The sequence below is a fragment of the Salvia hispanica genome, chromosome 2, assembly GCF_023119035.1.
Source record: "Salvia hispanica cultivar TCC Black 2014 chromosome 2, UniMelb_Shisp_WGS_1.0, whole genome shotgun sequence".
Classification (NCBI taxonomy): domain Eukaryota; kingdom Viridiplantae; phylum Streptophyta; class Magnoliopsida; order Lamiales; family Lamiaceae; genus Salvia; species Salvia hispanica.
In genome coordinates, this window is record NC_062966.1 from 39269913 (window position 1) to 39295660 (window position 25748).

Genomic DNA, 25748 nt, shown 5'->3' on the forward strand with positions numbered 1-25748 from the left:
TAGGTGTAATGTAGCATTGATCGAACCAAGTTCCATAGAGGAAGCTAAAGCAAGTGGAGAATGGTTGAATGCGATGAAGGAAGAATTGATGATGATTAACAAGAACAATACTTGGGAGCTGGTGGATAAGCCTTCACACAAAAAGGCTATAGGTGTCAAATGGATTTACAAAACAAAGTTGAATCCAAATGGCACGGTGAACAAATATAAAGCCAGGCTAGTTGTCAAAGGGTATGCTCAAGTAAGTGGTGTTGATTACTCTGATATATTTGCTCCAGTTGCTAGAATGGATACTATCAGGCTATTACTTGCTGTTGCTGCTCAGAAACGATGGAATGTCTACCAGTTAGAGGTAAAATCAGCCTTCCTCAATGGTGAGCTAAGTGAGGAAATTTATGTAAACCAGCCTGATGGTTTTATTGTTGAAGGTCAGGAGGAGAAAGTCTACAAACTCAACAAAGCTTTATATGGTTTAAAACAAGCTCCAAGGGCTTGGTACAACAAGATTGATGCTCATCTTCAGCAGCTCGGATTTCAGAAAAGCTTGAGTGAAGTGACTCTTTATTTTAAACAAAATAAGAGTGGTCTGGTTGTGGTGTCCATTTATGTGGATGATCTGTTAGTTACTGGAGATGAAGAAAGTGAAATTCAGAAGCTAAAAGATGGATTAATGAAGGAGTTTGAAATGACTGATCTTGGAAAAATGGCATATTTCTTAGGCATGGAAGTTCATCAGAAGAAAGGTGACATTTTTCTATGTCAAAAGAAGTATACCAAGGAGGTGCTAAAGCGTTTCAATATGAGTGAATGCAAGTCAGTTTCAACTCCTGCGAATCAGAAGGAGAAGTTGAGAAGGGAAGCGAGCAGGAGTCAGAACTTGAAGGTGAATACAGGAAGATGGTGGGATGCTTGATGTACTTAACAGCTACCAGACCGGATATTCAACATGCTGTGCTGTCTCGATTTCTCCACTGTGCAAATGAAGAACATCTTACAGCAGCAAAGAGAGTACTTAGGTACTTGAAAGGAACTCAAGGCTATAGTGTGAGATTTATGGAAGTTCAAGAAATGAAGCTGGTTGGCTATGTGGATAGTGATTGGGGTGGTTCAGCAGAGGACATGAAGAGTACAACAGGTTTTTGTTTTCTTTGGGATCAAGATGCTTCTCATGGAGCACAAAGAAGCAAGAAGTAGTTGCACAATCCACTGCAGAAGCTGAGTTTGTAGTAGCAACAGCAGCTGCTAAACATGCTGTTTGGCTAAGGAAATTGTTGTGTGATCGATCTGGGCATGAAGGAGAGCAATCCAACAATACTACATGTGGACAGCCAAGCAGCTATTGCCATTTCACAAAATCCAGTGTTTCATGGCAAGACAAAGCATTTCAAGCTAAGTATCTACTATCTTAGAGAAGTGCAGCAAGATGATGAAGTGAAGTTGAGCTACTGCAAAAACACAAGATCAAATTGCTGACGTGTTTACTAAACCTCTTGCTGTGAGCAGGTTCAGTCAACTCATTCATGAAGTTGGAGTGTGTCCAGGGGTCTAATCCAAGGAGGAGATATGTGGTGAAGTGAATTAGACTTGGATTTGAATTTTAAGTTTCGTATTTCAAATTTAGTATTTCTGTTATTCGAATAATCTGTAACAGCAAGTCTTGACTTGTTCTCTGCAGTATCTTTCTAGTCAAGTTTAGTTGCTATTTTTTAGGAGTCTTATTAGTTGCTTAGTTAGTGGATTAGTTGCTGCATTACGTGTTTTAGTGGTTAAGCTAGTATTTTTTCTGTCTATTTAAGATCGAGTGATCATCACAAATTAAATTTCAAGTTCTACACTCGATCATCTCTCTGTCTTCATCTTTTCTCATATTACTCTCTATTATTCAAAGCAATTTAGAGCTATAATCTCTGCTTATTCAAGCAGATATATGAGAGAAGAGAGTGAGAGATTTGTGAGTTAGAAACCACATTATTCACCTTTTATTTCAGTTGACATTGGCATTTAGTATCTCTGCTCACTCTGTACCGAACTCTTCTTGTTTAAATGTAATTTGATCAGAATGAAAGTGAATTTATTTTGTGGATTTGTTCATGATTCAGTTTATTCAGCCATCCTTCTAGCCAACCTATATCTGCTCTTCTAGATGGTTTGAGTGAACCTATCAATAAGGCATCCAAGTCAAAACGTGTATACTGATTACTGGCTGTTATTTAATTCATACAAACTATTTGACCAAACAGATGCTTTGATTAAAAATTCTACAATCTTTAGTCAAAGCTACGAAAAATAGATAGTCACAAATTTTATTTTCTTTGCACAAACAGGTACACTAGCTTTCACTATAGCCAAGACATTCAATCATCACACCTCGTGCTTGACTACTTCAATATTAAAAGTATTTTTTAAACCTTTATAGTCAACCAAAAACACAAATTAAAAACTAGTCCCTCCGTTTTCCAAATATTGTCCCACTTTGACTTGATACGATTTTAAGAAATGTAATGAAAAATGAGTTGAAAAAGTGAGTTGAAAAAGTTGTTGGAACGAGGGTCCTACTTTTATATACTCCCTTCCTCCATGAAATATTGTCCAAGTTAGATCCGACATGAGTTTTAAGAAATGTGAAGAAAAGTGAGTTGAAAAAGCTAGTGGAATGAGCGTCGCACATTTATATATTAGTTTTATAATAAAACATGAGTGTAAAGAGTTGGTGGAAAGTGGGGTCCATTTACCAAAAATAGAAAAAAAAGGTGGACAACTTTTCATGGACGGACCAAAATGACAAAACTGGACAACATTTCACGGACGGAGGGAGTATTAGTTTTATAATTAAATGTGAGTAGGAATGAGTTAGTGGAATATGGACTCCATTACAAAAAATGGTAAAAAGTCAAATAAGAAAAATGGGACAAACTTTAAGGGACAGAGTGGGTAACATTGTGGGACATATTAGAGTCCACAGTGGAACCGCCGCGGCAGTCTATTGCAGGGCGCCGTGGCGGTGGACGAGGCGGAGCGGCGGTTCCTTGGCGGCCTATTATGAGCCGCCAAGACCGCCGCGGCGGTCAAAAATGTTTTTTTTTTTTAAATTTTCTTAATTTATTTTCTGATGATTAGGCGGACAAGTTTTTGTGGCTGTGGCGTAGCTTTTCCGCCTCTACTCTAGTGGACACTCTTAAATCTTTGACCGATATTAACAAATTACTGCTGAAATTTTCGGTATATAATAACAACAATTTCAACTCAAACACTGCATGAGAAATTTGAACACACAACTATGGAGTTTGATATTCCATCAACACTCACACTTCTACTTCCCTTTCTCCTCTTCCTCTTCATATTTCTCAAATCTCAAACAATCTCAAAATCAGCAAAGATTTACTCACACTTCCCCGGCCCCACACCCCTCCCTCTCATCGGCAACCTCCACCTCATGCTCCGCTCCTCCGCCCCCCACCGCCTCTTCCGCTCCCTCGCCGCCAAACACGGCCCCTTAATGCACCTCCAGCTCGGCGAGCTCCACTTCCTCCTCGTCTCCTCCGTCGACCTCGCGAAGCAAGTGTTGAGAACCCACGACACCGTCTTCGCGAACCGCCCTGCGCTGCTGACGTCGGAGGAGCTCTCCTACAGCAGCACCGGCGTCGGCAGCTCCCCCTACGGCGCCTACTGGCGCCAGCTGCGGAAGATCTGTAGCGCTGAGCTTCTGAACGCCAAGCGCGTGCAGTCCTTCCGCAGCATAAGAGAGGAGGAGAGCTCAAATCTATGCGAATCCATCGCTTCCCGATGGATCGCCAATCGATCTCTCCGAGAGGCTTTACTTGGCGATGTACGACATCACTTCGAGGGCGGCCGTGAAGGCGAAAACCGGAGAGCGCGAGGCGATGGTTTCGATCATTGTGGGATACTTGAAGTTATCTTCGGGATTCATGCTGGCGGATCTTTATCCTTCCGTTAAATTGCTGCCGTTGATCAGTGGAGCATGGATCAAGATCCGACGGATGCGTCGCAAGTCGGATGAGGTGCTGAACGGCATCATCGAGAAGCATAGAGCAGCAGCCAACTCTGACGACGGCGATGATGATGATGATGATGCGAAGTTTGAAGGGTTCTTGGATATCCTTCTCAAGTTTGAAAAAGATGGGACTATAACTATCGACAACGTCAAAGCAGTGCTCCTGGTATGTTGTTTTTTCAATTTTTATATTAATGATGCATAAATTTAAAAGAGTAAAGGTAAAACTGGTCCTGAACATATGCCCATTTTACGATTTTGGTCCTACATTTCAACTCGGATCACAATTGGTCCTACGCTAACAGTTCCGTCAATTTTTAAACGGTTTTAACCCGATTTTGTTTAAGGCATAATCGGAAATCCTATTGATACCATGTTAAAAGTTCATGGATTTCATTTTAAAACAATTGATGACAAGTAGATTTATTGATAAGCCTTACATAATTGTTCTAGTTCTCCATTTACATACACTTATTTCATTTTTTCCAACATCTTTTCCATTTAAGGATATGTTCCTTGGAGGAACCGACACGTCAGCTGCTACGTTAGAATGGGCAATGTCGGAGATGATAAGAAACCCGACCACACTCAACAAGGCACAACACGAAGTAAGGAAGGTTTTTGATGACAAGGGATGCATAGACGAAGAAAAGTTTGATGAGCTAAAATACCTCAAATTAATCATCAAAGAGACTCTGAGGTTGCACCTACCATTGCCGATTCTAGTCCCGAGAGTGAGTTCCCAAAGATGCGAAATCAACGGTTATGAAATCCCAGTAGGAACCAGAGTGATAGTGAATGGATGGGGACTAGGAAGGGACCCTGAGTATTGGAACGATGCAGAGAAGTTTATACCCGAGAGGTTTGAGGGAAGCGAGCATGATTTCAAAGGGAGCAATCTCGAATACATACCCTTTGGTGCAGGACGAAGAATATGTCCTGGCATGTTGTTCGGACTTGCCAATGTTGAGCTTCCACTTACAATGCTTCTCTATCATTTTGATTGGAAAATGCCAAATGGGATGAAAGCATAAGAATTGGATATGACGGAGGGCTTTGGTGCCACGGTTAATAGGAAACACCATTTGTGTCTGATTCCCGTTGTTAAGCGACCTTTGCGTGCAAGTGCTGTACTGATTTAGGGAGTCTTTACTTTGAGCGATGGGAGTTTGTTTGCTTGATATTGTAAATTTTAAATACTACTTAAAATCATATGTGCTGAAGATCACAAAAAGGAATGATTTCCATTGTCAAGTCATCGAGTACTCTTTTTTTCTGCGATCTATTTTTTGTTCGGGAATTTCAACGAACACCTGGTGGGCCTAAGTCAACAGTCCCCCCCCCCCCAAGCTGTTCTTCGTTTTGGTCTTGTGGTTGACTTTTTGACTATATTATGCTGGGAATTTCAGCAAACATCTGTTGTGCGTTCGAGCATTGGCATGCTTTCTTTGTTCTTTTTAATTTATTTGGACAGGACTTTCAGCAAACACCTTTTGGACTGTGGGATAAATCGGCATGAGTACTACCTTTACCGATATTCTATTCATAGAAAATCATGTTCATGACTTCCTGCTTGTCAAGAGCAGATTTCAACTTCTCAACTAATACTAGTATTCATTTATTCAAGCATTGAAAAGATTCATTAAAAATTAATTTCTTCTGCTATCATCACTTGTATTTTTCATTTATTTAGAGGTCAAATTAGAATTTATACATCCGACAAAAATAAATTCGTTTCATTTATTTAGTTTTTCTAATATTTCCGACATTTTCATGTATATAAAATACTGCATGACGGTAAGATCAACAGAATCGACGCGTGTACATAAAATATTTAGTCAAAACGTATGTGCTGAATTTATACATGCTAAATGCGTATTAACAAATAATCCCTCCGCCCAAAGGAAGATAACCCCTTTCTTGGGCGACACGCGATTTTATGCAACTTTATTTTGTGTGTTAAATGCAGAGAATAAAGTAAGAGGGAGGAGATAAAGTAGAGATAAAGGGGTTTCCATTTTAAGTAATGAGTCATCTTGGTTGAGACAAACCAAAAATGAAAGTGAGTCATTTTTAATGGGATGGAGGAAGTACTACCTCAGTCCGTCATTTATAGTCTTATTTTGGTTCGACACACAAATTTTTAGAAAATATTAGATTTTGTAGAAAAAATGTAAGTGAAGAAAGTTAGTCTATTTTTATAATGCGACTATGATAATTTAATAGAGTATGAAATCTATTTATTAAGTTCTTTTTTTGAAAAAATGAGACTTTAATTTATGGAAGTTGGAAATAATAAAACCAGAGGGAATACATTACTTTGACTATAAAATATTAAAAAAATGTATTGAAAGGTAAAAATAGACAAATTTTCAGTCTAAGCAATTACGACAAAACCATTCAATTCTTGTTAGTAGTTGTAGCTTTGGTCAATTATTGTTTACGGATTTTATGGAACAGCTTATCAGTTGGTTACTTTTTTCAATTTGAGCTTATATTTTTCCATTTCGGGTTATTTTCATTGCATGATTGACACACGTCAGCAACTACGATAGAATGAAAAATGTCAGAGATAATTACTTCCTCTGTCCCGGATAATTCGAATCACTTTGACCGGACACAGATTTTAAGAATTGTAATGAAAAATGAGTTGAAAAAGTTAGTGGAATGTGGGTCCTACCTTTATATATTAGTTTCATAACAAAATGTGAGTAGAAATGAATTAGTGGAATATGAGGTCCACTACAAAAAATGGTAAAAATAAAATGGGACAAATTATGTGGGACAGACCGAAATGGAAAACTGAGACATCTGGGACGGAGGGAGTAGAAGTCTAGCAAACTTGTCAAAATTCAACAAAAAGTCAGAAAGGTTTTTGACAACGAGGGATCATGTATAGAAGAAAACAAGTTCCATGAGCTAAATTACCTCAAATTAATTATCAAAGAAACTCTGATATTGCACCCACCGATCCCACTTTTAATCCCCAAAGTGAACTAAAAGTTAAAATGATAAATTATATATTATTTATTCCCTAAAAAGCCTAAATTGATACATATAACATTGACATTTAATACCAAAAAAGTACAAAGGTAATGTATAATATCTTCAACGGGCCCGTATGTTGGGCCTGCATTAATGGGCTTTCGGTGATTGCTGCCTCTAATATACTGGGCCTAAAAACATGGAATAAGGTTTTTTTTGAAAAAGATAAAAGTTGTATCAGTCTTACTGTGGGCTGATCAATTGCTAAGTAATAGTAATTTCAGATTAAAACTAAATCTTAGCCATTAGATTAGAAAATTTAGTAGTTAAAATAATATCATATGAATTATATTTTTAATTAAGAAAATTAATAAATAAAATTAGAGGGTATTAATGCCGATTCCCTCTCATTAAAATCATCTTAAAACTTTAAATTTACGTAACTCTCTCGATTTAAATTATTTTTTCGCAAAAAATATATCAAATTAAAGATAATTTTATAAGGATTCCAACGAGATCTCAATTGCATATGTTCCGACGACGTTCGGATGATGAAATTTGATATTTTTTATTTTAGTTTTCGTAAATGTTGATAACCAGATTTTTATCAACAAATACATCAAAAAATCTCAATAAAACCATGTAAAAATATCAATAAAACCATGTAAAATCTCAATAAATATGTGTTGATATTATCTTATACTAGTGTTGATATTCTTATGTCATATTGTTGATATTTGTAATACACTATGTTGATATAAAAAAACATTCACAAAAATTATCATATGATAATATAATGACGATATTACCCTTTTGTTAATATTTTGTCTACTATTTATTGAGATTCGTAAGATTTAATCTCGTCCACTCATTTTAAAATCTAGGGTGGAGATTTGGTATTGATTTTGGATTAGGGAGCATTAGAATAAGACCCTGATTAACTATATTTAAATGATATTAAAAAATAAATTAATTATTAACTTATAATATCAAAATAATAATATTAATATTGGTTAATAATAATATTCTAAAGAGTGAGGAGAATGAGAGAAGATATTATAACATCGCTTTTTGGTACTTGTTTTGTCAATGCCCAAAATACCCTTTATGACACAAATGAAATAATAAATTTGTTTAGAGGATATTTTGGGGTAAAAATTGCATCAGATAACAAACATGTGATTTATAGATACCAAAAATAATATAAAATAAAGATCAGATACCATTTATGTATAAAAGTGAAAGATCAGATACCATTTATATAATTCACTCTTTAGATATTTAAGGTTCAGATTTGGGAATTTTGTTAAGGATTATGAGAATAGAGAAGTAAATTTTCCCAGCTGTTCTATTTTATTGTATCATTTAAATATGGGACATTTATTAGGAACTGAATGGAGTATTATATAGATGAAACTTCAATAATTGTGTTGAATTAGTATTAACGTTCAAACCATGTGTCCTTAAGATGATACTCCTCCATTTGACATAAAATATCAGTCAGTATATGTTTTATTTTTTTTGCAGGTTGACTTTATGTTTCGTTGAGTTACTTTATTTATATTTTATTATAAATTTAATATATAAAAGTAAAATTCATATATTACTAATTTTTTTAATAGTACTTTTTTACAAAGTTGTATAGTTTCTTAAAACAATAAATGAAACATCTATTTAGATAAATACAAGTTGCAAAACGAATATATTAAGTGGCATAGCGTCCTCGAGTAAATTACAAATTACGCAATCAACAAAATAGGGAAAAACAACTAACATGATGGAACACTTTCAAAGTTTCAGTACTTCCTCTATCTTACAAGAATATGTACTACTATTTTTTTTAGTTCGTCCCATAATAATATGCATTTCTAATTTTGTAAACTCTTTTCTTTTTAATAAGGTGGAATCCATTCTCCACTAATAATACTTTAATTACCTTATCACTCTACCTCTATCTTACTTTAACAATTTGCATTAAAACCTGTACTGAACCCATATTTTTTTGGGATAGAGGAAGTACTTTTTATTTGTCCGTCGTTGAGTAACTCATTTCATTTTTACTACTTTACGAAATCACTTTGTAAAAATTTGAGTCAAATCTATTAATTTTATCTACCATTTTCTTCTGTAAAATCAAATAATCAATTTTTTATAGAGTGAATTACATAATCGGTACCTGGTCTTTATTTTATATCATTTTTGGTACCTATTAATCACATTTTTGGTATCTGATGTAATTTTCATCCGAAAATACCCTCTAAATAAATTCATTTTTCCATTTGTGTCATAAAGGGTATTTTGGGCATTGACAAAACTAGTACCAAAAGTGATATTATAATGCATTCTCTCATTCTCCTCACTATTTATATTACTATTATGATTAATCAATATTAATATTACTATTTTGATGTTATAAATTAATAATTAATTTATTTTTTAATATATATTTAATCATAATTATAGTTATAATTATATTTAATTATTATAATAATATTACTATTATAATAGTAAAAACTAGTAATAATTAATAAATAATAATTATTATTTTATATTAAATTAATAACTAATCAATATAGTCTTAGTCAAAATTTAAAATTGTGAATTATATTTATAATGATAAAGAGTTGAATATTTTTAGTTAGGTGTTTCAACCCTAAAATGAGTATAAATAATTTTAATTAAAATATTTAATTAATTTAATTACTTAAAATAATTAATTTAATTAGGTGTTTTGTTATTGATTTATATTATGAATACAATTAGATGTATGTATAAAACACTAAAAAGAAAGAAGAAAAAGAAGAAAAGAAAAAGAGGAAACTTAAACTAAGGAAAAGAGAAAGAAGAAAGGACGATAAAATACTAAAAAAAAGAAGAAAATGAAGAAAAAAGAAAGAAGAAGAATAAAACTAAAGAAAAAAAAAGAAATAAAAAAGTTAAAAAAATCACATATTTGGTTCTATTTGATTTAAATTTACAAAAATATCCTCCATAACGAAAAAATCACATATTTAGTACATACGGTTATTTTTGTCAAGGGGTACCAAAAACGATATAAAATAAAGATCAGGTATCATTTATGTGCGAAAGTGAAAGATCAGATACCGTTTACGTAGTTCACTCTTTTTTATAAATACGAATCGGTCACAACTGAGAAATCTATTAGCAACTGAGAAATCTATCAGCGAACGAAAGGATTATAATATTGAATCCATGTGGATCGTCTAGGTTAATTTAATGAATATTAAATCAGTGACAGCTGAAATTTTCTAATAAAATATTTATTGAATCCATGTGAATCATCTAATGATTAATTTAACGAATATTAAATCAGTGACAGAAACTTATAAGTTGACAGCTCAAATTGAAACCATGTGAATCATCTAAGGTTAATGAATATTAAATCAGTGACAGAAATTTATAAGTTGACAACTGAAATTTTCTAATAAAGTGTATATTGAAACCATGTGAATCATCTAAGGTTAATGAATATTAAATCAGTGACAGAAACTTGTAAGTTGACAACTGAAAATTTCTAATAAATTGTATATTTAATCCGGCCATTTGAATCATCTAAGGGTTAATGAATATTAAATCTCAGTGACAGAAACTTTTAAGTTGACAACTGAAATTTTCTAAGAAAGTGTATATTGAAACCATGTGATCATCTAAGATTTAGGGTTTAGGGCTCATCAATACTTATCAAATAAAATAGGGACACTTGGTAAGGCCCTAGTAATTGGAGGGAAAAATCATGGCATTGAGCCGGTAAAGTTATCACTATGTATTGAGAACTTATTACAATACTAAAATTTCTCACCCGTGAGAATATGGTCATGATTCTAGTAACTCAAATACAAAACATTCACTCCCTAATTAGCTGGTCCAATATTTATATACATGTAAATTTATGATTTTCCAGTTCGAATTGATTTTTATAGCTTGATTTAATGGGGAGTCATCAATTGCTAACTCACTCATTAATTGCTAACTATAACTAATTTAAGACCATATGAATTAAGAGATCTAATGATCTTTGTCATGTGTAAATTCATTTTTCATATTTTTATATTAAAAATATAAGATTAACTACCATGTTTAGGGTGTTGAATCGTAATGTCAATACAATGTATTAAAGATATCAACACAATGCATTGAATATGTCAACACAATTTAATATTGACGACATTGTACACATAATAATGAGTAAAGGCAAAAACTGGTCATGAACATATGCCTATTTTACGATTTTGGTCCTATAGTTTATCTTTTGAATTTTTGCATCCTGACATTTCAACTCGGATCATAATTGGTCCTACACTAACAATTCCGTCAATTTTTAAATAGTTTTAACCCGATTTTTACTGATTTTGATGGTTTTAACAGTCTCATTCGAGTTAAAACCGTTTAAAAATCGGGTTAAAACCGTTTAAAAATTGACGGAATTGTTAGTGTAGGACCAATTGTGATCTGAGTTGAAATGTTCAGGATGCAAAAATTTAAAAGATAAAGTATAGAACCAAAATCATAAAATGGACATATGTTCAGGACCAGTTTTGGCCTTTACTCTTATGTTGACAAATTATGTTATCTATATTGATATTAGGCTGTTTGTTGAAAAATTGAAAACTTATAATTTTTTTAAAGATTTTGACATCAGAACATATGCATATAAAATCTCGTTAGAATCCTTATAAAATTATCTTTAATTTGATATATGTAGTGTGAAAAAATAATTTAAATTAAGATAGTTATAATTGTTTAAAGTTTTGAGAAATTTTTTAAAAGTTAGTTATAATTAACTTTTTGTTAATTAACATTAATACCCTAATTGTTGTCATTTTTTTTACACTGTAGTGATATCCGTGGTTGTATGATCTTGTGCTGATTTAATAATCCCAACCCAAATCTATTTAGTTGTAGTTAATAATTTAAGGGTGAGTTAGCGATACAACTTACCTTAATTTGGTTTAAGTTTTGACAAAATCCCAACCCAAAAATAAACAAACCCATGTGAATCACAAAAGGTTAAATTAGAAACTTAGTAAGTTAACAACTCAAATTTTATATAAATAGATACAAAATGAGGAGAAGATAAGAGAAATTGCAGAGTATGGAGTTTAGCATATCAATATACTATCTTGTTTCCTTTCTCCTCTTCCTCTTGATGTTTCTCAAATCTCTCACAATCTCAAAATCCGCAAACGCTTACTCACACATCCCCGGCCCCAAGCCCCTCCCTTTGATCGGAAATCTCCATCTCATGCTCCGCGCCGCCACCCCCCACCGCCTGCTGAAAGATCTCGCCGCTGCATACGGCCCCTTGATGCACCTCCAGCTCGGCGAGCTCAACTTCCTCGTCGTCTCATCGGTCGATTCTGCAAAGCAAGTGTTGAGAACTCACGACGCCGTCTTCGCGAACCGGCCCCGCATGCTGGCGACCGATGAGCTCGCCTACAATTCCTGCGGCGTCGGCTTCTCCCCCCACGGCGCCTACTGGCGCCAGCTGCGGAAGATCTGCACGGCCGAGCTTCTGAGCGCTCGGCGCGTGTTGTCCTTCCGCAGCATAAGAGGGGAAGAAAACGCGAGCATGTGCGAATGGATTGCTTCTCAATGTGGATCGCCGGTTCATCTGTCAGAGAGGCTATACGTGGCCGCGTATGATATTACGACGAGGGCGGCTGTCAAGGCGAAGACCGGAGAGCGTGAGAGAGTGGTTTATCTGTTGTTGGAATCGCTCAAGTTAGGTTCTGGATTCATGGTGGCGGATCTCTTTCCTTCCGTGAAATTGGCGCCGTTGATCACCGGAGCCCGGTTCAAGATCCGATGGTTACGCCACGAATTGGATAAGGTGCTCGATGGCGTTATCGAGCGCCACAGAGCGGCTGCGGATGACGGGGATGGTGATGATGATGCCAAGTTGGAAGGTTTCTTGGATATCCTCCTCAAATATGAAAAAGATGGGACTTTGACTATAGACAACGTCAAAGCACTGCTACTGGTATATTCTCCTCCATTCTCTTGCTAAATTACACTCCGTCTATCCGTCTAAAAGAATATGCATTTTGAGTTCAGCATGAGTTTTAATGCAAAATTGAAAAAGTAAGAGAAAAAGGTTTAGAGAAAAAGCAATTAAAGCAAATTTTTGTAGGACGGACTAAAAATGAAAGAGTGCATATTCTTGTGGAACAAGGGAGTAATTATAGTAGTGCTAAATATATGGTTACTTTTTCAATTATACCATCCGTCTGCCATTAAATGTCACTAGTTTCCTTTTTGATCCGTCGCCAATACTTGTCACACTTACCTTTAACTACTTTTAGTAATGGAACTCACATTCCACTAACTTATTCTCACTCATTTTTTATTACTACATCCATCCCCTATTAATTGACACCGTTTGACTTGGCACGTGTTTTTAGAAATGTAGTAGAAAGTGAGTTGAAAAAGTTAGTGGAACGTGGGTCCTACTTTTATACACTCTCTTCGTCCCAGCTTAAGTGATTGATTTCTTTTGGCCGTTGTTTGGCGAAGATGATAATAAATAGTAAAAGTGAAGAGAAAGTAAAGTAAGCGATAATAATATAGATGAGAGTCGTATCTACATTATTCTCTTATTTACTTTACTTTCTCTCCACTTTAACTATTTATTACTCCCCCCGTCCCAGATAATTCGGGACACTTTGACTCGGCACGGGTTTTAAGAAATCTAATGAAAAATGAGTTGAAAAAGTTGGTGGGATGTGAGTCCTACTTTTAAAGTATTAGATTTATAATTTAATGTGAGTAGAATGTGTTAGTGGAATATGGGGTCCACTATCAAAAATGGTAAAGTGAAGTGGGACAAATTATGTGGGACGATCCGAAATGGAATACTGGGTCGAATTATCTGGGACGGAGGGAGTATAATTTTTCCCAAACACGTGCCGAAAAGCAGTCAATAACTTAAAATGAGACGGAGAGAGTATTAACTTTATAATAAAAATGTTAGTGGAATGAGTTAGTGGAATATGATGTCCATTACAAAAAAATTGTAAACAATAAGGGTGTCAATTAATTGGGGACAAACGAAAAAGGAAATTGGTGTCAATCAATGAGGGCCGGAGGGAGTATAAAATTAATATATAAAAGTAAGATTCACATTCCACTAACTTTTTCAATCCACTTTCCATTACATTTCTTAAATTCCGCACTGAATCAAAGTGTGACATCTGATGGCCGATGGAGAGAGTATTCATTAATGATGCATAAATAATAAAGACAGTAGTAGTTTTATATTTAAAATCCTTTCCATTTTAAGGATATGTTTCTAGGAGGAACAGACACGTCAGCCGCTACTACAGAATGGGCAATGTCGGAGATGATAAGAAACCCTGCCAAACTCAGCAAGGTACAACAAGAAGTGAGAAAGGTTTTTGATGACAGGGGATACATAGACGAAGAAAAGTTTGATGAGCTAAAATACCTCAAATTAGTCATCAAAGAGACGCTGAGAATGCACCCTGCATTGCCGCTTCTAGTCCCAAGAATGAGTTCCCAAAGATGCGAAATCAACGGTTACGAAATCCCAGCAGGAACCAGAGTGATAGTGAATGGATGGGGACTAGGAAGATGCAGAGAAGTTTATACCCGAGAGATTTGAGGGAAGCGGGCATGATTTCAATGGGAGCAATCTTGAATACATACCCTTTGGCGCGGGGAGGAGAATATGTCCCGGCATGTTGTTCGGGTTGGCCAACGTGGAGCTTCCGCTTGCGATGCTCCTCTATCATTTTGATTGGAAAATGCCAAATGAGGCGAAACCCGAGGAATTGGACATGACAGAGGGATATGGCGCCACTGTTAATAGGAAACACCCTTTGCGATTGATTCCTATTATCAAGCGACCTTTGCCTGGTGCTTGACACCTCGCTTAAGGGAAAAAGAGCAAGCAACTGAAGACATCACATCGCTTTCTTCCTCCAAGACGTAGAATATGAACACATAGTAATATATAATGCCACCAGCCCACCATAATTTATCGTTTGACATAAACGCCACTCTTCATATATGCGTGTGTCTGTATGATTGATTTGGGATCGTCTACTTTTGAGACATGTAGCACGTTTTGTTAGGATTATCGAATGCAATATATAGATCTCTAATTTTTACAAAATAGATCCTTTGGAGTAGGATCTTACTCCTTAAAGAAATTTGAGATGGATTCTTAGGTATAAAGGACACTCAGTCATATATACTCCTTCTGTCCGCTATTAGAAGTCGCATTTCTTGGTGGCACGAGTTTTAAGAAATGTTAAGAAAATTGAGTGGAAAAAAGTTAGTGGAATAGAGGTCGCACTTGTATATATTAGTTTTAAATGAAATGTGAGTGGAATGAGTTAGTACAAGGTGAGACCCTATTACCATTTATGGTAAAAGTGAATCGGGACTCCTATTCACGGACGGAAGGAGTAATAATTAAGGAGATTTGGTGTTCGATGATTGCCCCAACAGGGATTACAAGATTTATAAGCTACTAACCACTACTTAGAAATGGAAACGTGCTATCTTATCCACTACTAGAAAAGGAAAACATGCAATACTATCAATAACTAACTAATTAAGTACTCCCTTTGTCTGAGATATGTTCTCTACTTTTGCCATTTCGGTCCACAAAATATTATCCATTTTTTTTCTTCGTTTTTATAAATGAATCTTACTTTTCACTAATTCATTACACTCACATACTCACATTCTGATATAAAACTAATATATAAATGTGAGACTTATATTTCACTAATTTTTTTCAATCACTTTTTTTAACAAAGTCAGACAATTATTTAAAACCCGCACTGAGTGAAATGTAGATAATATTTCGTGGACCGAGGGATTATAATGGAATTCCTAGGAAAGAGGAAAATGCTCACAATATTAACCAATAGAACATGTTCAAATATGTGGGCTATTTACTAGTATGGGATGATCAAATATGTGGGCTATTCTCATGTGCATCTGTGATCTGCCTACTCCATACCTAATGCTGATGGATATTGGGCCTAAACTAGTGGGCTCATGGTGGATACTGCCTCCATAACACTAATCCTACGAAAACAAATTTAATTAATAGAATAGAATATATTACTGGATCTAAAACACTTATATGTACACTTTAGGATTTTTTATAAAAATGATAAAGTTGTATCACTATCACTCTCTTTTAATGAGATCTTATGTAAACTGAGATCCAAAAATATTACTACCTCCCTTTACCAAAATTTATCCCATTTTTTCATTTCCATCCGTCCCTCAAAATTTATCGCATTTCACTTATACCATTTTCGGTAATAGACCCCATATTCCACTAACTAATTCCTACTCACATTTTATTATAAAATTAATATATAAAAGTAGGACTCACATACTTTTTCAACTAACTTTTCATTAATTTTTTTAAAATCGGTGCTGAATCAAAGTTGGACAAATTTTGGTGGATGGAGACAACTAACAACAAAATAAAACAGTTTTTGCATTAGTAATCTAAATATGATGTAAGGACACCTAAATTATGGGATACTACAGTTTGACCGAATCTTTCCATTTTAAATTTATTTTATTTCAGTGATAGCGTGTAATTATATTATATAGACGACACTTCATAATTGCGTTGAATTTTTTGTTTACTTTATAGTATTCCATTGAAATTATTAAAACCATGATCCTTTCACAAATACAAACACGGTCAACAAAATAAGGGAAAAACAACTAACAAGATTGGACATTTTCACATGCTATACAACTAAAATTTTTTATATAAGTCCATGGTGACGGCCGACGTATTTCACGTTAGTCTGGATTGGCGGCTAATTGTAATAGAATATTTCGAGGTTTAAAATTTTAAATCATAATCCTAAATTTTAAGGAATCTAGATTGATACTCCCCCCGTCCCTGATTAAGAGTCACACTTGTATTTCTGCACTCATTTTGTAAAAATAATGATAAATAGTTAAAGTAGAAAAATGGTAAAATAAGAGAGAGAATAATGTAAGTAAGAGAGAGAATAAGATAGAGCTTTACCATTTTTCCACTTTAACTATTTATCATTATTTTTACAAAACGAGTGCAGAAATACAAGTGTGACTCTTAATCAGGGACGGAGGAAGTAATACATAAATATTTGAATTTAAGATTAAAGAAATCATACAATAGGAAATGTATGATCAATGCAAGAAAAATTACTCGTATTAATGTTACTAATTTTTTTAGAATATAGACTTTATCACATAGTACGTGTCCTGTCAATATGACAAACAAAGTTTGAAAACTAATACTCCCTTTGTCCCATTACAATTAATGCTTTTCTTTTTTAACGTTATTTTGCAAAAATGATAATAAATATAGTTATAGTGGAGTGAAAGTAAAATAAGAGAGAAAAAAATATAGAAGAAAGTTGTGCATGTATTATTATTTTAACAATTTATTATCATTTTTATAAAACAACGTCTACATAAGAATGCCTCACTTGTAGTGAGACGAAGGGAGTACTAATATTTTTTGATAAATTTGAAGCTATAGAAATAGGCAGAATATTCTTTTTCGTCCGTCCCATAAAAATATTCCATATCAATCTACAATAACATTTTCTCCTTCTCTTTTACTTTATAATTTATGAATCTCACCTTCCACTATATAAGTTCAACTAGCACTCCCTCCGTTTCACTATAGATGAGTCATTTTACCATTTCGATAAGTTTCTTCATAGTTGAGTCATTTCCTTATATGGTAACTTTTTCCTCTTTCTTACTTTACTTTCTCTTACTTTATTCTCTCTACCTTTTTCTCTCTCTTACTTTTTTTATCTATATATTTAACACACCCAACATTACTTTCTAAAACTCCGCGCCGAAAAATTTCGCCTCAACTATAGTGAAACGGAGGGAGTACTTTTTTATCATTCTTTCTTCGTATACCAATTACGCATTAAAACCCGTGTTATCCCTAAATAGCCTATTCATGATAGTTACATGAATTAACAAGTTAACTAAAAGCTCATATAAGGAGAGTAACAACTTCACATAGGAAAGTAGAGAACTTGTAAACCATGGAGTTTAGCATCCTTTCAACACTCATCCCTCTTCTTCCCTTTCTCCTCTTTCTCTTGATGTTCCTCAAATCTCTCACAATCTCAAAATCAGCAAAGAGTTACTCACACATCCCCGGCCCCAAACCCCTCCCTCTCATCGGCAACCTCCACCTCATGCTCCGCGCCTCCTCCGGCCCCCACCGCTTCTTCCGTTCCCTCTCCGCCAAACACGGCCCCCTAACGCACCTCCAGCTCGGCGAGCTCCACTTCCTCATCGCCTCCTCCGCCGATCTCGCAAAGCAAGTGATGAAAACTCACGACACCATCTTCGCCAACCGCCCCCTCATGCTGGCCACGGAGGAGCTCGCCTACGACTCCTCCGGCATCACCTTCTCCCCCCACGGCGACCACTGGCGCCTCCTCCGCAAGATCTGCACCGCCGAGCTCCTCACCGCCCGGCGCGTGCGCTCCTTCCGCCGCATTCGAGAAGAGGAAGCCACAGACATGCGCAGTTGGATCGCCTCTCGCGAGGGATCAGCGATTGATCTCTCGGAGAGGCTCTACATGACGTCGTACGACGTCATCGTGAGGGCGGCCGTGAACAAGGCGAAAACCGAGCAGCGGGAGATGACGGTTTCGATACTGATGCAAATTGTAAAGTTGACTTCGGGGTTCATGTTGGCGGATCTCTATCCTTCCGTCAAATTGCTTCCCTTGATCACCGGAGCCCGGTCCAAGATCCGGGGGATGCGTCGCAAGTTGGACGAGGTGCTCGATGGCATGATCCAGCAGCACAGAGCGGCCGCGGATGACGGGGATGATGATGAGGCCAAGTTTGAAGGTTTCTTGGATATTCTCCTCAGATTTGAGAAAGATGGGACTTTAACTATAGACAATGTCAAAGCAGTGCTATTGGTATGTGTTGTTTCTTTTTTAATCCAAATATGAAACCGAGGCCAAATTAGAGCCATTAGATTAAGGCGATCGATCGCCTAAATTATGATAGATTTATAAGATTTATTTTATATATAAGGCTAAAATAGGCAATTAATCATTTTGTAGTTAAGATTGATGACTATTTTTTTTAATCTTTAATGTCACATGTAAAGACTATTAATATCATTAAAACTCTAAAAAAAAACATTTACATAACTAAAAGTCTAAAAGTCATCTAATGCACGGATTTTATGGAACAGCTTATCCTTTCCATTATGCCCAATTATAATAGATATGGTTGTTTTTTTAAATTTGAGCTCATACTTTCCATTTCAGGATATGTTTATCGCGGGAACTGACACGTCAGCCACTACCGTAGAATGGGCATTGTCGGAGCTGATTAGAAACCCTAGCAAACTCGTCAAAGCTCAACAAGAAGTCAGAGAGATTTTTGACAACGAGGGATCATATATAGATGAAGACAAGTTCCATGAGCTAAAATACCTCAAATTAATCATCAAAGAGACTCTGAGATTGCACCCACCGGCCCCACTTTTAATCCCAAAAGTGAACTCCCAAAGATGTGAAATCAATGGTTACGAAATCCCAGCAGGAACAAGAGTTATAGTGAATGGATGGGCACTGGGAAGAGATCCCGAGTATTGGAACGATCCTGAGAAGTTTATGCCCGAGAGATTTGAGGAAAGTTCCCATGATTTCAATGGGAGCAATCTTGAGTACATACCCTTTGGCGCGGGAAGGAGAATTTGTCCCGGCATGTTGTTCGGGCTCGCCAACGTGGAGCTTCCACTGGCTATGCTTCTCTATCATTTTGATTGGGAAATGCCGAACGGGATGAAATGTGAAGAATTGGATATGACAGAGGGCTTTGGCGCCACTGTTCATAGGAAACACCCTTTGCATTTGATCCCTATTGTTAAGCGACCTTTACACAAAGGTGATTTATTAATTTAGGGTGGATTTATTTTGAGTGATAGAGTTTTTTAATTTGGAATGGTTCTTCATACACTTCTCACTATGTAATGCCAGTCTATTATTTATCATTGAAATAAAATGGCGTCATTTTGTAGTGATAAATATGAGTGACTAGGTGTATTGTCCGAGCTCATGGGATAATTGCAAAAAATATACTGATTTTTAAACTCGCGGGACTAACCATGATTTGATATAACTCTTTAATTTTTCCGTCAATTTGCGTTTGCCTATTAGAATTTTCAAATGCTTATCCAAATGATTGGGTTCTGAGTTTTTCCATCGGGCTAAAAGCTAGAAGTAACAATGAAAATTACTATTTATGTTTTCTTTTCTTAAGAAACCTAAATTGATACATATAATATCGTACTAACAATGAATATATACTTCCTCCGTTGGCAAAATATTGTCCAAATTTGACTCGGCGTGTATTCTAAGAAAATGTAAAGAAAAGTCAATCGAAAAAGTTAGTGCAATGTAAGTCCCACATTTATATATTAGTTTTATAATAAAATAAAATGTGAGTATAATGAGTTAGTGGAAAGTGATGTCCATTTACGAAAAATGGAAAAAAAGCAAAGTGGACACATTTCGCTGACGGATCGAAGAATCAAAACTGGACAACATTTCACGGAGGGAGTACAAAGTACAACATGTAATGTATTATTGATAAGAATTACTCCTATTTACATATGGTAGAACCATCATGTGAATCATATTACGGACTCGATGTCTCATCCTGGCCGTAAGAGCAACCGATGTACGATTTATAGACTAAATAAGTTTTTTCTTCTAACAGACCAGTCTTTTAGTATGAGTTCTCCAACTCTTTGGTGTGGAGGTTAATTTACCGAATAAATCATTGACAAAACAATTAACATGCATGTTGACAAAATATTCCTCTATAAATAGATGAATAACCATATACAAAAATTTTCCTCCACCGGCATCACCACCTCTCCCCACGGCGACTACTGGCGCCACCTGCGGAAGATCTGCACCGTCGAGCTTTTCAGCGCTCGGCGCGTGCGGTCCTTCCGCAGCATAAGGGAAGAAGAAGCCACAAACATGTGCAATTGGATCGCTTCTCGCGAAGGATCAACAATTGATCTCTCAGAGAGGCTCTACATGCAGTCGTTCGATGTTATTGTGAGGGCGGCTGTTACGGACTCCATTCCCACATCGGCTGTGAGAACAACTGGTGTGGGTAATAGACTAACTGGGCTCTCTCACTTAACATGCTAGTCTTTTGGGCTGAGTTCTCCTCTTTGATCCGTATCAGCGGCGGTGAAATGATGATTTCGATTTTTATGGAATCCATAACGTTGGCTTCGGGGTTCATGATGGCGGACCTCTATGCTTCCGTTAAATTGCTGCCGTTGATCACCGGAGCATGGTCCAAGATCCGACGGTTACACTGCAAATTGGATGAGGAGCTCGATGGCATGATCTAGCAGCAGAGAGCGGCCGCGGATGACGGAGGTGAAGCGATATTCTCCTCAAATATGAAAAATATGGGACTTTGACATGCTGGTATGTGCTCTTTTTATCAAACGGATAAAAAAAGAAATTTGAGACACTTAATTGTGGACGGAAGAATTAAATAACATTTAATGCTTGTGCATGCATTTAATCAAGTTGTTTACTAGTTTTGGTCATTTTTTGTTAAAGAATTTTATTGATTTGGGCAATGATGCAGAAATTTAACAAGAATCATTACCAATTCAGGATATGTTTTTTTCAGGAACTGACACGTCAACTATTACTATAGAATGGACTATGTCAGAGTTGATAAGAAACCATGGCATACTCATCAAAGCTCAACAAGAGGTCAGAAAGGTTTTTGACAACGAGGGATCATATATAGACGAAGAAAAGTTCCATGACTTAAAATACCTCAAATTAATTATCAAAGAGACTCTGAGATTGCACCCACCTGCCCCACTTTTATTCCCAAATTGAACTCCCAAAGATGTGAAATCAATGGTTACGAAATCCCAGCAGGAACCAGAGGGATGGTGATACGAGAATATCTCTACGAATATCTCATATCTCATATCTCTATTATTTAGTTTAATATTGATTTAGCATATATTTTCCATATATTATTAGGATTTTTATTTTCTTGTTCTCTAAGTTAGGTAGTCTTATAAATATGAGATATTGTATTCTTCTATTTCATTCAAGAAAGATCGAATTATCTTATTTTCCTTTTTATCGTATTTTACTTTCTTTCTCAATCCTAAATCTTGGTTTGATCGACCGGCAAAGCTCCCGCGATTACCTTTTATCCCTAAATTTGACGCCGGAGTGATCGTCGGGCAATAGCTCCCGCGACGTTTGACGTGAATTATCCGAGTTAAAGAAATTCATCATTCCTTAAGAGATGGTGAATGCATGGGCACGGGAAGAGACCCTATTTTGATTAACTATCTCTTGTCTCTAAGAATGGATATTCCTATTTAATCTCTAATGTTGGTAATTTATTAAATTAAAATACATTAGACAACTCATAGTGGTGGCGTAAAAGGACAAAAATATGATCTATGTCTAATAAAAATGTCTGGGAGTCCACGTATCGAAGTGGGGGCCCACGGAACAATGGCCCAGGAAAAGGAAAATTATTATGACATAAATTATAGGTTTGTACTATATTATGTGATTCTCCCATTGGGCTTTTGAAATTAGGATTGGGCGTATATTTTGTAAGACCCTTTTCCTATATTTCAAGACACAAGTTGTAAAACATTTTATCGAAGTCCAACCTCAATATTAACAATTGGATCAGTTATTATATCGATCAACCTCAATACCAAGTTAGATACTTAGAGCATCATTAACTCCATCCCAAGTTCAGGCCCCAAGTCCCCTCCACGTCATCATTTTCCTAAATTTGAGTCCCGGCCCAAAACTCCTCCAACCCTGCAGGCCCCAACCCGAGCCACAACTATTAAATTGCACTATTCACCACTTCAACATATTTCACTCGTAAAATAAAAAATGCCGAACATTTTAAAACACGGAAAAGTTGTTCTTCATTCATGCATTTTATTGATTAAATTTTGAATTTATTAAAATATATATATATATATATATATATATATATTTAAATTGTGGCCCGTCCCGGCCCGAACACCATTTAACCCCGGGCCAGACCCCACTGCTAACGCTGAGCCGGGCCGGGCCCTGGGACCGGCCCAGGCCAGAAAACTCACTACTCCAACACCGCGGGATGGGGGATGGGCCGGAACTCCGGCCCGGACCCCACGTTAATGATGCTCTTATGAGTTTTCCTAAATCTGAATTTATGGGATGATTGAAAAAATGTCAAAATCATAAATAACTTATTACTAATTTATAGGATTAACGATAATCTGACCAAGTATTACAGATTTTTTCGTCAATTTACCTATTAACAAATTCCCACAATTAATTAATAAAATAGCAAGTGTGGTAGTATCTGCCACATCATTATGTGTTTTCTATCCGTGATAGCGACTAATTATATTATACTCTAATAATTGCGTAGAATTATTTTTAATATTCAAACCTGTAGTATTACTTAAATCGATATAAAAAAGTGGCATAGTCAGATAATTACAACTAACAAGATGGACCGTTTTCACATATTATAATATTGAAACGATTGAATCAACTTAAGTTTAATTATGTAAATAAAGTTTTGTTAATTTTCAAACCTGTGTTACTTAAATCGATATAAGAGAGTGACAGTCAACAAAATAAACGAAAAACAAATAACAAGATGGAACCATTTCACATATTATAATATTGAAACGAGTGAATCAACTAAAGTAACTTATATAAATATTAAATCATAAAATTTTAACCTTTTTTAATTCTTGGTGCTTTCAAGCTAAATACCTTATCTGGGTAATCAGTATAAATATTAAATCATAAAATTTTAATTATATATATATATATATATATATATATTTTTTTTTTTATCTTGGTGCTTTCAAGCTAAATACCTTATCTGGGTAATCAGCTAAAAGCTACTCCCCCCTACATGAAATATTATTCGGTTTTGCCATTTTGGTTCATCAATGACACTTTATTTATTTTTATTTTTGATAAATGAACCCCATTATTCACCAACACTTTACAGTCACATTCTATTATAAAATTAATATATAAATGTAGGACCCTCATTCCATTAACTTTTTTCAAATCACATTTCTTAAAATCGATGCCAAGTCAAACTTTGACAATATTTCATGGACGGAGAGAGTAATAAAGAATATTAACTTAATTTCTAGGAATATTTAGAAAATTAGATGGAAAATGAAAATGCAACTAACGTGATTGGGACAGTTACACATACTATATTGAACCCATTTGAATAGACAACGATTAAGTTGACAACTTACAACTTACTATCTCCGTCCCTCGAATATTGACACACTTTAATCCGGCAAAATTTGTAAGAAATGTAATGAAAAGTGAGTTGAAAAAGTTGATGGGAGGTGGGACCTCCTTTTAAAGTATTTTTTTAAGAATAAAATGTGAGTAACAATGAGTTAGTGGAATATGAGGTATACTGTAAGTTTTATGTCTCACATATGTGACATGTGATAGAATCCTAAATAGAATTGGATTTTTAGTATAATACATATATTTGGTATAAGACACATTTTACCCTAATTAATTGACTATCAATTAATTATTGTCACATATCAATTAATCAAATAATCATGTTATATTGCTCCAAAGAGAATATATTTTCATATATATATATATATATAGAAGATGAGAGAATCGAAAATCGCTGAAAAGAAACCGATGAGAAGAGCGTGAAATCTGGAGTGAATCTGGAGCGAAATTCAAAAATTAAATTAGCGAAATGACATATTTACCCTCTGCGCCTATTTTTATTAAGTAAATCTAAGTTTGAATCTCAACCACAAGATTATAAAATATGTGTGGTCCAGATTTAGTTATAGAGTTATCATGTGATTTGAGAGTTATGATATGATCGCATCTCTCTATATATATATATATATATATATGTGCCGATTGATTGCCAATGATTGGAAAAGATTGATTACATAATCTTTTTATGGAATAAATATTCATTCCCTTGGCCATCAAATCGTGCGTATATATCATTAAGATTTGATTGTGATCAATTGGTAATATTAATAGACGGAAGATTATATTCTTGGTCAATAAGAAACGTATTTACTAATTATTTTGGGCCTCTTTGATGGAAAGGGCTTTTAAGGTTTCATAATTAGGGTTTGTCCTCTCTCTGCCTATAAATACAAGTGTGGTGATCCCATCAAAACACACACATTACAGAGAACACATAAACGTGAGAAAGAGAGAGAAACAAATCCTTGGAGTTGGAGTTGCGCCATACGCCGAAAGGAGTTCAAGGAAATCGTCTCCTCCTTCCTCAATCACTTCCGCTATGGATCGCCAAGGTATATTTCGATCCTATTATGTTTATGGTTTTACGTGAAATACATGATGTTCGAAGATCTTGCTTTACTTATATTCAATTATGTCTTCTTGAATATATGATGATAAATTATGTCCAACAATTGGGAGAGAATACTCAGCGCTACCTATTAGGCTTTGCGCCAGGGCAGGGGTGGGAAGCTTCCAGAATGTTGCGGCGGAGAATATGACGGCGCAAGCGGCTGCTTTTAGGTGAGGAAGGAAGGGGTTTGGTGGATTGGTTGAGGAGGTGGAGGCGGCTTTGATAGCGAATTTTTTCTTGTGTGAGGAGAGGATGGGGG

The 25748-nt window shown here is 35.5% G+C and overlaps 1 protein-coding gene and 2 pseudogenes across 1 annotated transcript; all 3 read left to right on the forward strand.

Moving 5' to 3' along the window:
- Window positions 1-3277: 3277 nt before the first annotated feature.
- On the forward strand, window positions 3278-5209 carry LOC125204937 (annotated as a pseudogene).
- A 6901-nt stretch (window positions 5210-12110) lies between these two features.
- Window positions 12111-15213, forward strand: LOC125207988 (annotated as a pseudogene).
- A 2837-nt stretch (window positions 15214-18050) lies between these two features.
- On the forward strand, window positions 18051-20083 carry LOC125208158 (salviol synthase-like). Its single transcript, XM_048107733.1, has 2 exons — window positions 18051-18972; window positions 19330-20083. Exons 1-2 carry the CDS (start codon window positions 18076-18078, stop codon window positions 19966-19968), a joined length of 1536 nt encoding a protein of 511 aa, XP_047963690.1. The 5' UTR covers window positions 18051-18075; the 3' UTR covers window positions 19969-20083.
- Window positions 20084-25748: the final 5665 nt, after the last annotated feature.

What these genes read in the sequence shown, in the direction of transcription:
- LOC125208158 (XM_048107733.1), top strand. Translation starts at nt 18,076, where the DNA reads ATGGAGTTTAGCATCCTTTCAACACTCATCCCTCTTCTTCCCTTTCTC. An exon ending in ATGTCAAAGCAGTGCTATTG is followed by an intron (nt 18,973 to 19,329) that starts GTATGTGTTGTT and finishes TTTCCATTTCAG; the next exon opens with GATATGTTTATCGCGGGAAC.